The sequence below is a fragment of the Boeremia exigua genome, assembly GCF_020726555.1.
Source record: "Boeremia exigua strain MPI-SDFR-AT-0100 chromosome Unknown C7974scaffold_10, whole genome shotgun sequence".
In the NCBI taxonomy this organism is placed as follows: domain Eukaryota; kingdom Fungi; phylum Ascomycota; class Dothideomycetes; order Pleosporales; family Didymellaceae; genus Boeremia; species Boeremia exigua.
The window spans coordinates 1,488,595-1,505,418 of record NW_025763527.1 but is presented as its reverse complement, the minus strand read 5'-3'; the positions used below and the strand labels follow the sequence as shown (position 1 = coordinate 1,505,418).

The 16,824-nt window shown below is 51.9% G+C and overlaps 8 protein-coding genes across 8 annotated transcripts; 4 read left to right on the top strand and 4 right to left on the bottom strand.

The window, feature by feature from the left end:
• Window positions 1–357: 357 nt before the first annotated feature.
• C7974DRAFT_317785 (major facilitator superfamily domain-containing protein) lies at window positions 358–2,238 on the top strand (the record flags this gene model as incomplete). The annotated part of the gene is made up of 5 exons (XM_046138618.1): window positions 358–618; window positions 671–725; window positions 782–1,224; window positions 1,275–1,646; window positions 1,696–2,238. 5 exons carry the CDS (start codon window positions 358–360, stop codon window positions 2,236–2,238), a joined length of 1,674 nt encoding a protein of 557 aa, XP_045994257.1.
• A 1,186-nt stretch (window positions 2,239–3,424) lies between these two features.
• On the top strand, window positions 3,425–4,621 carry C7974DRAFT_401218 (uncharacterized protein). Its single transcript, XM_046142585.1, has one exon. It carries the CDS (start codon window positions 3,539–3,541, stop codon window positions 4,313–4,315), a length of 777 nt encoding a protein of 258 aa, XP_045994256.1. The 5' UTR covers window positions 3,425–3,538; the 3' UTR covers window positions 4,316–4,621.
• A 2,729-nt stretch (window positions 4,622–7,350) lies between these two features.
• Window positions 7,351–8,289, top strand: C7974DRAFT_297753 (uncharacterized protein; the record flags this gene model as incomplete). Its single annotated transcript, XM_046137694.1, has 1 exon — window positions 7,351–8,289. A coding segment is annotated over one exon (939 nt), but the record flags the coding sequence as incomplete, so codon positions are not given.
• Window positions 8,290–9,971: 1,682 nt separating this feature from the next.
• C7974DRAFT_379092 (uncharacterized protein) lies at window positions 9,972–11,171 on the bottom strand (the record flags this gene model as incomplete). Its single annotated transcript, XM_046140443.1, has 1 exon — window positions 9,972–11,171. The coding sequence occupies one exon, from the start codon at window positions 11,169–11,171 to the stop codon at window positions 9,972–9,974; it is 1,200 nt and encodes a 399-aa protein (XP_045994254.1).
• Window positions 11,172–11,404: 233 nt separating this feature from the next.
• C7974DRAFT_39965 (uncharacterized protein) lies at window positions 11,405–12,422 on the top strand. The gene has a single exon (XM_046142427.1). It carries the CDS (start codon window positions 11,639–11,641, stop codon window positions 12,305–12,307), a length of 669 nt encoding a protein of 222 aa, XP_045994253.1. The 5' UTR covers window positions 11,405–11,638; the 3' UTR covers window positions 12,308–12,422.
• A 115-nt stretch (window positions 12,423–12,537) lies between these two features.
• On the bottom strand, window positions 12,538–13,752 carry C7974DRAFT_379091 (uncharacterized protein; the record flags this gene model as incomplete). The annotated part of the gene is made up of 1 exon (XM_046140442.1): window positions 12,538–13,752. The coding sequence occupies one exon, from the start codon at window positions 13,750–13,752 to the stop codon at window positions 12,538–12,540; it is 1,215 nt and encodes a 404-aa protein (XP_045994252.1).
• A 90-nt stretch (window positions 13,753–13,842) lies between these two features.
• Window positions 13,843–14,865, bottom strand: C7974DRAFT_39963 (uncharacterized protein). The gene is made up of 2 exons (XM_046142425.1): window positions 14,739–14,865; window positions 13,843–14,674 (listed from the first exon to the last, which is right to left on the bottom strand). Exon 2 carries the CDS (start codon window positions 14,602–14,604, stop codon window positions 13,933–13,935), a length of 672 nt encoding a protein of 223 aa, XP_045994251.1. The 5' UTR covers window positions 14,605–14,674; window positions 14,739–14,865; the 3' UTR covers window positions 13,843–13,932.
• Window positions 14,706–16,616, bottom strand: C7974DRAFT_401210 (Dip2/Utp12 family-domain-containing protein). Its single transcript, XM_046142584.1, has one exon. It carries the CDS (start codon window positions 16,392–16,394, stop codon window positions 15,063–15,065), a length of 1,332 nt encoding a protein of 443 aa, XP_045994250.1. The 5' UTR covers window positions 16,395–16,616; the 3' UTR covers window positions 14,706–15,062.
• Between the last annotated feature and the right edge of the window lie 208 nt (window positions 16,617–16,824).

Genomic DNA, 16,824 nt, shown 5'->3' with positions numbered 1-16,824 from the left:
TAGCAATAAAATTCCACTTGCTCGACATTCATTGGCTAATCTTGTCATCGTCGACCGATATTGAAGCCTAGCATTGACTACTAATACACAGAGTGTCGGCTGGTGGAACTGTATTGTCCCATTAATCCCCGAGGAGCGCTACCATCAGCAAGAGCCGCCGCTATCGGGTCAGTGCCTAGTAGAGATGCACGGTTGGACTTTGGACTGCCGTTCCGATCACGTACTTTTGCCAGGATGAAGCAAATTTTCTCATCATTGCTGTTACGATGGGGTCGATCGGATCCCATATATACTTTAGTAGATTCGTCGCCGAGAAATTCCCAAGACCTTCCAAGAACGCCTGAGGCTTCCCATACCATGGCGAGTAACTTGACTACTGCGCTCAACAATACTACGGGACTTCCTGTCGCCGGCAAGCTAGAGACTGACAGCCCCTCGAGTGTCGCCTCTAGCCAGACAAACCTCGGCCAGGCTGGTACTGGCAAGCGAGGAACAACTTGGGCTGCGAGTGGGCTGAAACAAAGTCACTACCGGCCAGTCGATTCATACGAAGGTCTTCATCGTTATGATCCCGACTTCGAGTGGGAGCCTGAGGAGGAAAGACGGGTGATTCGAAAGGTACCGGTCTCACTGCCTTGTATGAGAATGAACACCAATTGACCTGATTTAGATCGACAAGCGCATCTGCACTTTTGTGTGTCTAATGTTCTTTGCGCTTCAACTAGGTAAGAATTATAGGTCAGATGCTACGTACACATGACAAGATCTGACTGAAGTCTAGACAGAGGCAACATCAGCCAAGCACTGTCGGACAATCTTCTGGACGATCTCGGCATGAGTACTAACGAGTACAACTATGGTCAAACAATCTTCTTTGTCTGCTTTCTCTGCGCCGAGCTACCCTCGCAGTTGATTTCCAAGAAGATTGGGCCAGACAATTGGATTCCGATTCAAATGGTATCGTGGAGTCTCGTTGCTAGTATGCAGGCCTTTTTGAGCGGCAGGAGCTCCTTCTATGCTTGCCGTGCTCTTCTCGGCCTGATTGAAGGTGGTTTCATCCCTGACAATATTCTATACTTAAGCTACTTCTACACTGGCTTCGAACTTCCTGCTCGTCTCAGCTGGTTCTGGGTGTCTTATCAGTCCACTCAGATCATATCGGCATTCCTCGCATTTGGTATCTTGCGCCTCGGTGGCCGCAATGGTATGGAAGGATGGAGATGGGTGAGTCTGCTTGCTTCGGACGAAGACGATATTCAGCTGACCAGCACTAGTTGTTTGCGCTCGAAGGAATGCTAACAGGACTGATCGGTGTTGCGGCCTGGTTTTATTTGCCTCCATCACCTACACAGTCTGCAACAACAAGCAAACTTAACCCCTTTCGCGGCGAGGAAGGTTGGTTCGATGAGCGAGAGGAGAAAATTATGGTCAACCGGGTCCTCCGAGATGACCCCTCTAAAGGCGACATGCACAATCGTCAAGGTCTCTCTCTACCTATGCTATGGGAGTGCCTCAAGGACTATCACATGTGGCCGATATATCTGATTGGACTTTCCTGGAGTATCCCATTCGCCCCAGTCCAATCTTACCTTACCCTCCAATTGCGGTCACTTGGGTTCGGGACATTCGATACCAACCTACTCACTGTGAGACTTCACTACAACGTTCAATTCAATATGTACTAACAAGAAACAGATTCCAGCTTATGTCATCTTCATCATCCAGCTCTTGTTCTGGACTTGGGTGTCCGAAAAGGTCAATGATCGCTTTCTTGTCGGCCTCGTCTCACAGATCTGGGCCCTTCCTCTGCTTATCGCACTGGAGTGCGTGTCGTCGAACACTTCACCATGGGCCCGCTGGGTTCTGGCTATTCTAGTGGTTGGACATCCCTACGTCCATGCTATTCTTGTTGCCATCACCTCCCGCAATGCGGGCACGGTCCGAACGCGCACTGTTGCCTCTGCATTGTACAATATGACAGTACAGGCAAGTAGCATCATCAGCCAAAATATCTACCGCACAGACGATAAACCACTTTATCGAAGAGGCAACAAAGTACTGATCGCAATTTGCGCCTACAACTTTGCACTGTTCATCGGGGCGAAGATCTTTTACATGGCGGTCAATAAGAAAAGAGAAGGAGTTTGGAACAGTATGTCGACCGAAGACAAGGAAACGTACCTAAGAACGACTAAGGATCAGGGAAACAAGCGTCTGGATTTTAGGTTCGCACATTGAGCGGGATGGCATACGTTACAGACGTGAGAGCTTCACGCGTTTTCAAACAAGTTTGAAGTACAGAATGACATCAAACTACAACACTGCACGAACACAACATAGTACATGTGTAATATCGTACACTAATTGGGTCCCATTCAAGGTACCTACTTATCGACAGGAGGCAGATAAGCCGAGAGTAAGGCAATGGATTGATTGAGTAAAGAAATATATGCCGATAGAGAGAAATATGGAGTTCTATAGTCATGTGATAGGTCACGTGACTAGTAGGTTTCGGCATTCAACACTACCTACTGAGGGCCTGCAGAATCATCCTGGATTTTGCAGGTTTGCAGCGACTAGAGCACAGCAACCCCGGCCAAGACCATTGTCACTGCATCTCTGATCTCGTAAGACAAGTTGTTCGACGATTTATGATCCGTCGACTAGGCTTTGCCACTATGTCTCTGCTTTCGCCTTGCTTCAATCTTGAACGAAACAACAGGGCATCCAAGAAACGACTGCAAAAGAACGACACGCCCTGTAATCGTTCCCAGTAGGAGCGTCGGTTTAGCATCGTGAGATGGTTTTCTTGGACCGGGCTATACTGGAATTGTAGAGTTAGCAAAATGAGTGGGCGTTGTTCGAAGCGCAAGGCATTCTGTCCCTGTTCAGCTATTTCTGCTTTGCTATTATGGTATGTAGCGTGTATGCTTAGGTCCGATATGCGACGAGATGTGGCTCTGTGCGAGAGTGAGTCGTGGGATTTCTATGGTCGTATTTAACACTGTAGTCTTTAAAGAGCGCTGTGTGCAACAATTGTGGAGGGTAGGTGCACCAGTGGGTGCCACAGGGGGTGCAATAATTCGTGTCCAACATGTCCCCTCAATTAGATGAGGGTATTAAGCTGTTTGTGGCAGTAACAGCTGCAACACCAAAGCTACAACGGTAAGGTTTTTTTCTAAGATATAGAGAATAGGTAGATCTTGTTCTCTGCTATCAACCTTGTAGAAGAAATCTTAATAAATCTATAGTTGCTGTTGCAGCTGTTATTGTTGTAGCTGTGGCCTAACTGAGGGGACACGAATTATTGCACCACCTATTGGGTGTAAAGATGATCTTACGTCATCGCCGTCGGAAATACAGTAGGTTTATTCGTCCGAACGTTAGTTCACGGGTAGTGATTGAGAGTTCAACCAATCTGGAACAGCTACACTGTTCTTCCGGAGCTCCGGCACGCTGTAGTAGCCCGACGTTTACCCCTCATACCTAAATAGATGATCGTCATAGACCTACCGACAAGCAACTAGGTACATCCATCATGGCACGCATACTCATCACAGGCTCTTCCGATGGCTTAGGCTCCATTGTCGCACAAAAGCTCATCTCCAAGGGTCACTCCGTTGTTCTCCACGCACGCAATGACCAGCGCGCCAAAGATGCCACTACCGCTGCGCCTGGCGCCGAGGGTGTTGTGACGGGCGACCTGTCCGACATCGCATCGACAAAGTCTATGGCAAAACAAATCAACGACATGGGATCTTTTGATTGTATCATCCACAATGCTGGTCTCTACCAAGGTGGATTCCGCAAGACTGGCGATGGCATTCCTGCTCTTGCAGCTGTGAATACTCTCAGTCCTTTCGTTCTTACAGCTCTTATCAACAAACCTAAGCGCCTCATCTTCCTTTCCAGCGAGATGCATCGGTCTGGATCTGCGGACTTGTCTGATCCTCTTTGGGCCAAGAGTGACGAAAGTGAATTCAACGATACTACCGCGTACTGTACCAGCAAGCTACACAACATTTTGTTCGCCAAGGCATTTGCGCGACGATGGCCTGATATTCAAAGCAACTCCCTCGATCCCGGATGGGTTGCTACCAAGATGGGAGGTAGTAGTGCGACAGGGAGCGCGGACGCTGCAGTCGAAACATATGTCATGCTCGCTGAAGGAAAGGAGGAGTACGCGAAGAAGACGGGGCAGTATTTCAACCCTGGACAAAAATTGGGGTCGCCAAAGAAGGAAGCCGACGATCATCAACTACAAGACAAGTTGTTGGAGGCGTGTAGTAAGTTTTCTGGTATCACGCTACAGTAAACTGTCCATATGTCATGCGAACACAGTCATTTATCATCCCCACTCAACCTGTTGCGCGACAGCTTTCTCTTTCTACGTGGCTCTATACCATTCTGGTTATCCTCGATCTTACTTCTCTGTCTTCAACTTGGCGAAGTGATCGTCTTGATACGCCTCACCCTTGCTAGGAACGTATCGAACTTAGCCTATCTGTTGTACCCAGTCACACGCTGTGACGTCGGTCGTCAGTACTAACTGCACGATAACATGCTCGCGCTCGAGCTCGAGCAATGATTGCAGGCTCTTTTGGTGCAAACTATGGTGTGTTGCTCGAATTTGGTACCCTATACTGTCGGTGGAGCTGTTGCATGTGAGTCTGCTGGTTTTGTCCTTCGGTCACAATGATGGCCGGAATGATACCAAAGTGCTCGTTCAGACGAGTGTACACATTTGTTGATGTCAAATCGCTATGCGTTTCCTCATACAGGAGCACGTCATTTCGTGTCCACGACCGGAGGTTATGATTTTTGACGCCATGCGCCAGCGCAACGCGATCGTCCGTGGACAGCGCCAAGTCATAGTAACGCGGCCTGGTACGTGTTTGCTCAGACTGATGCGTGGCCAAAGGTAATGGCAGTGTTCTACGATGGCGGTTGTTGTCTTTTGGCAGTTCTGGTACAGCGATGTTCTCGATGTCAGCTTTCGTCAGAATTGTACCGGACATTTGTACAGACTTATTAGTCGCCGAGCGACGCACAGCGTTGGATCGGCGTAGTGTAGAAGATGACCCGGGAGATCGAAATGGGTGTGAAGCGGGTGGTTCAGCGTCCACCAGGGACGGCATCTCGGGGACCTGTGGTGGAAGTGAAAGCAACTCCGCCGTGGGGTCAGTCTCGTTCGTGTCTGAGTCGCACATCTTCACAGAGAGTACCAAAGTTGCCTGCAACCTTCTCTTGAACTCAGTAGTGCTATACTTATGCTGCAGTTGCAGAGTACACAAGCTTGCACGGAAGATTGATCGGGTGTAGGAGGAATACTTTTTTGTATAAGCTGCGGCCGCTTTGTAAAGTAACAACGTCAACTTTTTCACATTGTATCGCCAGTCTGGTCGCATGCTAATACTTCTCTCTGCATTGTTCTTCATCATAGCCGATCAAAGGGCGTGGCTGCTTTGGTGTCGCACAAAGCCATCACGCTGATTGACTACTTTCTCGAGGCCATAATGCAACACCACTCTCCTTGTGAATTGCTGTCTTACTAAATATTATCTTTCGCATACGAGCACAATTTAAGGCTTGACAATGTTCTTGTTGCATCATGTACAGTAGGCCTAGCAGCAGTCACAAAGAATGCGATCTGACGCCCGAAGACTACACACTCGAATCGTAGGGCCTGTACGAAGACCTCCGCCGAGATCAGAGAACGCAGCAAACTGCTTATATCCGAGAGCGTTGATCATTGACAGAGGCGTATCAGTATCGTTCATTCATCACGTCGTGCTTGGATTGTCGAACCATCAGCGATTACGACACCAGTGACGATGGAGAAGGATTGCGCCAAGGTTTCCGCATCACTACGCTCGCTGAAGTTCCTGAGGGCGTCAACGGTCTCAAGTCGGAATGGCATTGATACACAGCAGCAGTACCATAGCGCCAACCGCCGTTGTTGATGTTGCAAGTACTGAAAAGGTGCCCTTCGTGGGAGAGCATCGTTCGATGATACTACGAAGTGTCAATAAGCAACTCCAAGTCCATTGCTCTGGTTATGAAGGCATGAAATGGTGAGCTCAGTGTTCATGTGTTGCAGTCAAGCTAGACAAAGGGGAACAAAGTGTCTCCCAGGAAGATTTGTCAAAAGTATGATAGATCCCGCCGCTGTTGAGTTATACAAAATTTGTGCTGGAGGGTTTCATATCATTGTGATGTCGTTGTTGGTCGATTTGTTCAGGAGGCCGAGATCTAGCATGCCAAGGTACAATAGCCGCATCGGTGCCCTTTGCCGAAGTGACGCGCGCTTTCCCGAAACTCAATTTCGTGGGACGGAACAAAACCGTTGGAACTTAATCTTGCCAGGAACACCGCGCTCCTATATCGTCACTACAAGGCCTCCCCTCTGTGCAATTGTATGCACTTATGCCCCTGATTCTATATCCGCGAACTTCATGTTGCCCCCCTATAACGCACCGCGGGTCTCTCAGCAGAGTAGGCTCGCGCGGGACATTTGAATACGAGCAGATCCACATGCCGTGCTTAGATGTCTTGCATGATCATCCCAGGTATTCCTGTTTCAACTGTCGTCCCCAGGTCCTGGTGTTGCACAGGCCCACAGGGGCAGTTGCGGCTAAGAGAGGTAAGGCTTTTCCCAGTTTGAATAGAAGAACGGAATACACCTATTGCATACTCAACTTTTGAACGACCTTGAGGCTAACTACCACCATGCTCATTGCCCGGTGCTATTTTTTTTGGCAGGCTCCACAAGGTCTAAGGGACGGCTGGCGGAACGGAAGACAGCCGTACCGTGATCTCGCCATTAGTGAGCTGGTGTTCCTGCAGCCTTGACCCACAGTTGGAAATTCTAGTCAAGATGGGACCCATGCATTCACAGGGTTGATCCACAGAGCCTATGTCCCGTCCACACCGGAACACTGGCCAAAACAGACTTGAGTCTCTAAGATTTGCTTCCGGACGCTGCACCTGCATTCGATGCGATGTGTGTTGGCCAATGGATTTACAGTATTGTCTCTACCACAGGCCGGGATCATGTCCTCGGTGAGGCCTAGACATGTTGACAGCTCCACATCGCGGACACGCTGGAAAGAGAAAGAGATTTTCAACATGACCGATGTGTGATCCAGAGATATATAGGGCCCTGCGTAAGCAAATTATCACTGTATTGAGTCTCCCAGCAGATCAACCTCATTCCCCTTTGTCAACATGCGTGGCCTCCCTCTTTTCATCAACGCAATTTGCGCTTTGTTCGCAACGACCGCCTTTGCTGGCCCGATAGCATGTCGAGCTTCTGCTCCTCCTCATATCGCCATCAACTCAACTTCTTCGTCGGCACCCGCTCTAAGCACAATCTTCCAATTCCCAGCTGGCTCTGGCGCATGGGTTGAGAACATTGCTGAGCGTGCCAATGGCAAGCTCCTCGTCACGCGCATGTTCACCCCTGAGCTCTGGCTCATCGATCCCTCGACCGGCTCTGCCGAACTGGTCTACAGCTTTCCTGATGCCAATTCCGTCACCGGCATTACACCCACTGGTAACAACGATGAATTCGCCGTTGCTGTCGGGAACGTGAATGCCGCCACCTTTACACCTGAGGCCGGCAGCTGGAGCACCTGGAGAGTCAACCTATCTGGATCCAAGGCCACTGCCACCCTCATCACCAAGATTCCCGAGGCCAAATTCTTGAATGGCATGGGTGCTTTCAAGACCGGAGGTTCAAAAGGCCTTCTTATCACTGACTCGGTTGTTGCTGGCATCTGGGCCGTTGATCTCGATACCGGTGCGACGAGCCTCGCGCTCCAAGACGACTCCATGCTCTCACCTGCTGGTGCGACCTTCGCAGTCGGTATTGATGGTTTCCGTGTCAAGGGCAACAACCTTTACTACACAGTCTTCGCTGGTGGTGTGCTTCGCCGCATCAGCGTCGAGTTCCCGTCTGCCGCAGATCTCGCTGCCGGCACCGCTATCCTCAAGCAAATCGCTGTTGATGAGCTTGCAAACACCGGTGGTTCATTCGATGACTTCGACGTCGCAGCTGATGGCACCGTCTACGTCACCACCAACCCCGAGAATACTGTCGTCAAGGTCGCCGCTGCTGGTGGCAAGCCGACCCTTGTGGCTGGCAACGTTGGGTCTCTTGATCTTGCTGGTGCGTCATCAGCACTTCTGTCTACGGTCGCTACCAATGTGCTGTACGTCACCACGTCAGGCGGGGTTGCCGCGCCTGTAAACGGCACCTTGTCTGAGGCTGGAAAAATCATGAAGATTGTGTTGTGAACGATAGGGCAGCAGACGTCAAACATAGAAGCAAATTCATACTCCATTACTGACCGTTGACTGTTGGCCATTGGCGTCTTCTACTTTGTATGCAAACCGAAACTTTGAATGCTGAATAATCCGGGGTATATGAGAGAAAGCTGAAAGCACAAAAGAACGAGGCGAGCGCCACCTCCAATCGCAGGCGATGCGATAACTTGAAAATCATCAGGACCAGCACAACTTCCCCTGCGCAGCAGTTGTGTCTCCTGTCAACGAGACTCCGTTGTGCAAGCTTGCGCCACACAGTGATTCTTTGGTTCAGGCGGCCAGTCCTACGGGAAGCGCATCGTCATGCCTAGCCTTTCTTGTGCCCCGCCCCTTGGTACTCAGCACACGCTTCAGCGCCCTCGCGACCTGCCAACCATGTCCGACCTTTTTCTCGCGGCCGGCGTCGCCACTGACCCTGCGCTTGTCGAGAAACGCGTCGAATGTGTGTTCGCGATCGCAGCTTTCGGTCTTGCCATCGATGGGCGAGAGTGTGTAGCGGTGGTGTTTGTTGTTGGGTGGGTTGTCGGTCCTGATTTTCTCGAGCTCGAGGGGGGCGCTGGTTTTTGCGCGTAGGTGGTCGATGAACGTGGGCGAGAGTTGGGTTTGGTCGCGTGAGGTCCGCGGCTCTTCCTCGCTCAGGATGTCTTTATCGAGGAATGGATTGATTGCAGGTAGTTTGTCGTCGTAGTCACGATACGGATTGTGCGAGCTGCGCTGGCTGCGTCTGCTGGCGTGTGTGTGCATCATGCTGGGCGACTAAGAGGCGATAGAGCTGGCGAATGCTTGTGGGACAGCGCTCATCGTGGAGTGTGCATGTGCGGGGATTTTAAACGCTCTGTCATCCATCCCGTCTGTCGACACTTGGCAATGGAACGCCTCGAAGGATTTAGCTACGATGCGAATCTAGCAAGCGCGACTTACCTACTTGGAGGATGAGCTGGCTGATAGGGGAAGGTGTACAGTATTGGTAGGAACCACGTGGTGGGCTTTCCTACTTGGGGTAAAGTGGCGGGCTACGAAGAGACCGGTCAAAGGAGAACACCATTCACGGGCTTTTCTCCACCCTCATGTCAGCATCATGACTGCATCGTGGACACTATCGAAACGCCCAGTATAAAGCAGCGGTGGTGCCTTGAAGTACCCGGTCGTCGCCTGAGCGCCTTGCGCAAGGCTCGCCGACACAGTTTTCGGCATACAGCTCGCTGGTCAGCCCTTCTAGCAACATCTCACCACCTGCACCGAGCCGTCTCTCGCCCCAAAATAGCTACATGTAATTTTTCCGGCTACTGAAGAAAACGCAAACGGCACAGGCGACTCCCTACGAAGGTCCAGATTTTTGCCGGAGAAGCGGTCCGCAGACCAAGACAAGGCGTAGATATGCCACTGTCTGGTCCTTGATAGGCTGCGCTGTCATCAGTCGAGCATTTGGAGGGTGTCCTCCAAGGTCATTTTCATCATGTCGCGGGTATTGCCATGTCCTTTTCGAGCCTCGTTTGCGCACACATCGATGCCACCATGCACGTTGGTCGGCGCATACTCGCTGACGCTATCGGCTCAATCCTCTCTCTTCAAAGATTACACCCATGTCACTTCAAATCATATTGTTACAATCCGTCCAAGCTTCTTGTAGATCTTTCATTATGCTAATGCTTTGACGTCGTCAGACGCTCTCGCATGTCCACTTGCCCATCATCACTGTCCCAGCTGAATTTGCTAACCAGCGGATGCTTGCCTGGCGCGTCCGGTGCCGCGGTGTTGTCTGTTCTTTGAAGAGCCAGTGCTGCCCGTCCGATTCTACCATGACGTTCATCAATCTGGGTACGCTGGATCGTTCGATTACACGGAAAATCCGATGGCTTCGGCGCACACGCAGCGTCTTGAGCTTCCTGGTACCGACGGATGAAGTCATGTAGCATTCGCTCCTCGATGGGAACCCCATCGACGTCGCTCAGTTCACAAAAGTACACCCCATCCGCGCGGCGGTTCATGGCCAGTTTGAAGGTGTCTTCGAGGAGATTAAGATTAACTCGAAGTGCCTGACGCACCGCGTGTCGAATCTTAGACTCGCGTCGTCGCTCAGAATTTCGCATTGTGAAGTTCTGCATCATCCCATGCTGGATATGTTTGTTCCGTACAAAGCCATTGTGGGCGTAATGGAGATGTAAGACTTCACGCGCACGCTGCATCTTTTGACGCCGGACGAGCTTCTGATACTCGTCGCCTGGAAGGCTACTGCGCTTTAAGGCATGGGACGAAGACCATGTCGAAGCTATCGTTGGAGGTTGCTGGGAGTTTGTGGTTGTCTTGACTGGCTCCACAATGTACTTTGCTTGAGGGTATATACACACTCGGACCGGTAGCCCCTCTGGGTTCCCGTCAGAGCTGTACCCAGAACTAAAAGAGAAGTCCGACTCCTCCGATTGAGGTCGCACACGAGACGAGACCTGCTGTCGTCGTGCTGTACGGACAAGTCGTTCGTGACGATGCGCTTCAATCTCTCGGTCGTGCTTCGTCGACGAAGTGCGAGCCTGGGCCTCCAGCTCAGACCGCCGCTTACCGATCATCTGCGGATACATTGAGCATTTGATTATTGGGTCGTTCGCATCATCACCACTCCTAGGATTCACACGACCCGACGTCTCGATTTGCGCCAAGCAAGACGTGTTCCGCTTTTGTCTATCAGCAGTACTCGATGAAATGGCATACAGACCACGACACGCAGCAGAACGTGATGTCGACTGCAAATGCCGCCTTTGGGTGCGATGCGAGCGATCGTTTAATTCATTTTCTGTGTGAGGGTGAGATTCAGATCTTGAATCCAACATCTTGAACAAGGACGGCATCGTAAGATCTGCAAAAGTCCGTTTGATTTTTTTAGGCGAGGAACAAGTTGAAATTGCTGGGATCGATGTATTACTCGGGATGTGAACAAGATTCTCTTTATGCTTTGCGTAGGTGTATTGTGCGGCAAGCTTTGTTTGCTAACAAAGTCTGTAGCTATTACAAAGGAGAAAGCTATCCCGGTAAAAAAGCACATAGCCTATGATGCTTGCATTTACTACAGCCGAATAGTACCATCCATTCCCAGTGGTTTTATTGCCAGTCTGTATACTTGGCATCCGAAGCTGATCAGGTACCGATCTCAGTTCTCCCAAAGTGCAACTTCCGCAGACATCTTTCCGTCAACAACCTAGACCTCCTATTCTGATCCTTACTCAATTCTCGTGGCTCCCACCGTGTCTGTACACTTTCCACATTCACACTCGAGCCCAGAATTTCGCCAGCAGTGTAGCTGCCAACGTCAACATCTATGTCTTCGGTGACGCGCATCATCAGCTTGTCCAAAGAATCATGCGGCCTCACGACAGATAAAGGGGTTCTGATCTCAGCCGAAATCGTCAGATCAGTAAACACGATGTCATTTCACGTATCCTGCACATTCAATCCAGATGCGACCCGCGCCTCTACATCCGCACGCAACGCTTCCAATGAGATATTTGTCGGCCGGCCGTGTATAAATCTTCCGCCTCGCTGCTCTCATCCGGTACCTACTGCTATAACTGGTCTACCTGATGGATCCGAACGCCCTGATGCTCGAGGGCAGATTGCAAGTGAAAGTATTGTCAATTGTGTACATGGCTGTTGTAGGTGTGTTGACGTGCGGAAGATAAATTCGGAATGGCGACCCTTCAGAGTGCTCAAAGCACGTGGGAATGAAGTCCGCGATGATGCTGTGCACGAACGGTGTGATGGAGTGGCGAATAACGAGGTTTCTACAATAGTTATACAACTCCGTGGGTGTTTGAGGGAGACAATCGTGGTGCGCCTGCGTTTAGTAGACAGTCTGCTGTCATGGTCACCTAAGCTGGGTTCAGCTACTTATGTGTTTGCGCATTCATTGTTACGGTTTGTCTTACATGTTTGTGTTCGTTTTCTCTTTTATCAACAACAAAGGCGTCATTTCATTTTGGTGAAATAAGCGGACAAAGATCCAACCAACTCTTACGCCTGAGCTACCAGAGTATGAGAGATCCTACGGAATGGAACAAGAGCAATTGTGATGTGTAGGAAGTTTCGTAACAAACGAACAGGATGTACAAAAATTGATACTACGGCGTTGAACTCAAATCCGGTCCTATAGCCCAAGTGATGAGTGAGCACAGCCACACCCCTTCAGTCTTTCATCTGATAACTTTACGACCATGATATCTAAAACTGTACGTCATGCGCAGCTCGATCCGCCGTTGCCGGATCCTCGCCCCTCTTCCTCACGCAAACCCCACACCTACAATCTAACAACGGTCCAAAAGCCCACACGTCGCATCGCGCATTGAACAGCTTCACTCTGTCGTCTTCAGTATCCCACAGCAGCCTGCTGTGATACTTGACCCGTGTTCCGAGGCGGATCATTTGCGTTCTCCACCATTGGTAGTCCCCGAGGCCGTGCTTTACGTGTTGTTTTAGCGCAACGATATTGGCCTGCAGCAGATTGAGGGGACGTGCGGATGAATCCGGATTCTCGAATGTAGCAAGGCTTGTCGTGCTATCTTTGTGGGTGGCCTTGGGGCGTCGGGTGAAAGAGGCCCTTGGTAGGGTTATGTCGGGAGGATCGTATTTGAGGCTTCCTTGGAGCTCTGCAGCGTTCGAGCTAGGCAAAGAATTACCGAGTCTCGGTTGCGCGTTCAAGTTGCGGGGTGTGCAGACCCGCGCCTGGTTGTTGAAGGAATGAATCGGGGGGTGACTACAGCCTCCAGGATTAGAAGCGGTAGCGATGACATTATGAGTACTTTGACTGTGGCTGGACTGAATATCGCACTCGATAATCTCATCTCGGTTGACTTGGTTGCGCAGAGAAGACTGCACTGGTCTCCGACGAATGCTGCCAGTCGCTTGTGGGACGATAATCAGCTGACCCTGACCATTGCGATGATACGTGATGCGTTCAGCTTCGAGCGGCAAAGGGTTGAGGGGTTGACATTCGGGTGAATATGTGTCTCTCCGTGAGCCATGAGCCATGATTGGATATTGTTGAGTCGATGGTTCCTCATATATGTTATCAGGTCGTCGATCATCTCGTTGGTTGGTAGAATGCTCAAAAGTTGGCTGTCGGCTGAGTCTGTGACGCATAGATCGTGCATAAACACGACCGGCTGGAGTGGGGTCAGTGTAATATTGACTATAAGCGTCTCGGAAATCGTTGGGGTGTAGGTGTCGTGCTGTTGTACTCTGGCCCGACTGTAGTGAATTTGTCGTAATGGACTTCAAAGAAGTTCTCTGGTGACCTGGAAACTGTTCCATCAAACCTGCAAGTAGGGGAGGCGCAGAATCCCAGTCTGTTGTCAAGTTGAGACTCCTTGTGATGGTGGCCCATAGCGACTTCCTTCGCTCGTGCTGTAGTGATGCTGCATAATCATGATTCGCCATCGAGGTACTTAGACGTGAATCTTGCGAGGTGATTTGAGAGATGAAAATGGAAAGGATGAAAAGGAAGACTACCGATAATGATCGAAATATGGGAGAAGACAGCCCACAACTGTCTCGAATGAACCTTTGCTGTCAACCACGCCATGTAATGGGGCTGAAGCATCGAGACTGCGTCTCACATCACTGCCCAGGCGAATACTCAGATGCGATTTGCATCCATATGTCCTGATTGTTGCGCTGAGACTCGCCAGTGCGTGCTGGTCTCGTGGAGGCCCGTGAGGGTGGGTCAGGTGTGGGAGAATGCTCAAGACATGTACGTTTGTGTCTCAAGCAAAGACGATGGTCGCATAGCGGCACATCTTGACGTGACTCTGAGGTTATTGGTGCTTCCACTTCTACAGTCGAATCATCTTCAATGATTGTAGGCGATTGTGTTGTGAATTCAGGTATTGCTTGAGTCGACCGTCGAGCCATACGTTCGTGAAACTTTATTCCGCCTAGAGCGAGGCCTCCGCGTAAAGTATTACTATCGTCTCGACCTTGCGGACCGTCGTTCCGCGGCCGAGTTCTGGCCATCCTACTTGCGTGACTGCGCAGGGAGTTGATAGGACCGTAAGTATCGTGCGTCTTGCGATACGACCGAGGTACGGGGTCGGGAATGGAGAGATTGCTTGATGATATCGTGCGTGCAGTGGAAGACAGACTGTGACATGTGTTCCTGTAAAGATGGTTGAGAGGACGACAGCGACTGATCGAACAGCTTGAAATCAAGGAGGCTGATAACTCTGAAGCAGTTTGCAACGATCGTTGCTGTGCGGTCCGTGGTGATGGACGAGACATCGGCTGAGACATTCCAACGGGAAGAGAAAGCGAGGTAGGTTTTGAACTGGGACGTGATAGTTGTGGCTGATGTATACGATGACTGCATTCGATTCTTGAGCGATAAAGAACAGGCTTCGACCGAGAACATTAGAGGCAGCACATACTTGTGGGTAGTAAGATCGAAGAGAGGCGAGGGATTTCAGGATATGGAACTGCAGGCGTGAGCAAACTTAACGGCACACAGGTAACAAAGGAACGGAGCAAGACGTGACAGTATATTCCAGCGCTATGCAAACACCAAGTGCAAGCGTCGTAGGCGGAGACGCTTTTCCAATCCATAGTAACGCCCGGATGTGGGACAATCCAAGCCCTTAAACAACCATCTAAAGCAGGGAATACGACAAGTGTAGGCAGCGAAGTATGTGAGCGACTTTTATAAGCCGCGAATCGCCAGTACATCCTTACATAACGTGTCCTCTATGCCACGATCAACGGCGGCTTTTCAAGCCAGCACGACCAATTGTAGACCTCTTTGCTGGTTTCGATTCCTCTTCACTGGAAACGCCCTCGCCGTCATCCAGGTCGTCACTCATGGGCTCGGACATGTCGTCGCCGGCATCATCATCGGTCTCTTCAGCCTCGTCATCAATCAGACCCTCAGAATCCTCGCTGCCCTCGTCCGAATCCTCGTCGACATCCATTGTTGTAGGCATCTCATCATCTGAGCTCTCTGCGTCGTCGTCGTCGGCGTCGACGTCTCGTATCCTCTTCCGTGTGCTATCGGGCGCGTCGTCCTCATCGGCTGATGATTCGTAGTCGTCCTCGCCCTCAACGTAGATGACTGCCTCGTCCTCGTCGTCACCAGCAGCCTTCTTCTGATTTCTCCGTCTCAGCTCAAGCTGGGCTTGTAGCATATCCAATCGACCCTTGAGTGAGAGCAGAGGCTGCAGTCCACTTGCGCGTTCCTTCAGCACCTTGTTCAGTGTTGCGAGCTGTCGGACCAGCTGGGGCTGGCTCGCAAGATAGCCACCGTGGGCAGCGAGTGACCACTGTACCCACACCATGAGCACGCCAGCGCGGCCAGGCTTCTTGTGCAGGCGCTCGGCCAGCTTCTGGAGCAGATTGCCCACCAAGGGCGAGGGGAGGCGTTCGACTGTTGCGTAGATTGTGTCGATGTCAATGACTCGCAGACAGGAGTCGAGCAGCTCTTGGTCGTTTGTCCGCAGAGCTTGGGTGAGGACGGTCCCGAGGGAGGAGGTGGAGGGTGCGGCGAGCGGACGGCTGCTCGACGCGGTAGCCAGTGTTCTTGCGTTGCTTGCGCCGAATGTGGTCTCTACGTCGACAATGCGCGATTCCTGGACGGGCTCGGGCTCCTGGGCGCGCAGCCTGTCGCCAAACGAGAGCTCCTCTGGGTCGGCGGTCTCGTCGTCGATGGGGCGGTCGACGTCGTCGCGGTCGCCGTTGACGGCAGGGGCAGCATCGTCGGCGGCGTCGTCGTCGGAGCTGGAGTAGTGGCTCTCTTCCTCGGCGCTGCTGATCTCGATCACGTCCGGTGCGGCATCCTCCATGTCGACGTCACCATGACCGGCCTGGCCGCCGCCCACGACGGCAGCGGACTCGTCGACGCGGGTGGTGCGCGCATGCTGGGCCCCGTTGATCTTGGCAGTGGGCTTTGCGGCGGCTCCGCTGAGCAGAGACTTGAGGCCGTTCGGACGGGTGGCCGCGGGCGGCTGGGCGAGGCGGGCTTTTTTGGCGGGCGGTGCGGCGTCGCGGGCAGCTTTGGCGGCCTTGGGCGTGCGAGAGGAAACGGCGGCGGGCATGCTGGCGGTCTCGTGCAGGGCGGAGTGCGCGGCGGCAGTGGTCGGAATCAGTGTCGCTGCCTGGAGCAGCGCAAGATGGTGCAACCGAAAAAACCTGAGCCCAAAAAATCTACAGTGGAGCTGCCGCTAGGACCAGGCGACAGGGATGGGCCGCCGCGGCGAAAATGGTCGTCTGAACCGCGGCCCAGCACGTCGCCTCCGCACGCTGGACAGACCCGGCGCAGCTGCTGCCATGCGATGCGCGCTCGCTGCGGGCGAGCCGGCGCGCAGTGCAGCGCAAGGGCGCGCGCGCATGAGCTGCACTGCTGCGGTGGTTTGGGCAGCCGCAGACACGTGACGCAACGGGCTTAGCGCCAGCTCAGGGGGAAGGCACGCTTGGCACGCATCGGAGTTTCTTAAACAGAGGGCCGCCCTCGCCCTCAATCTTCGT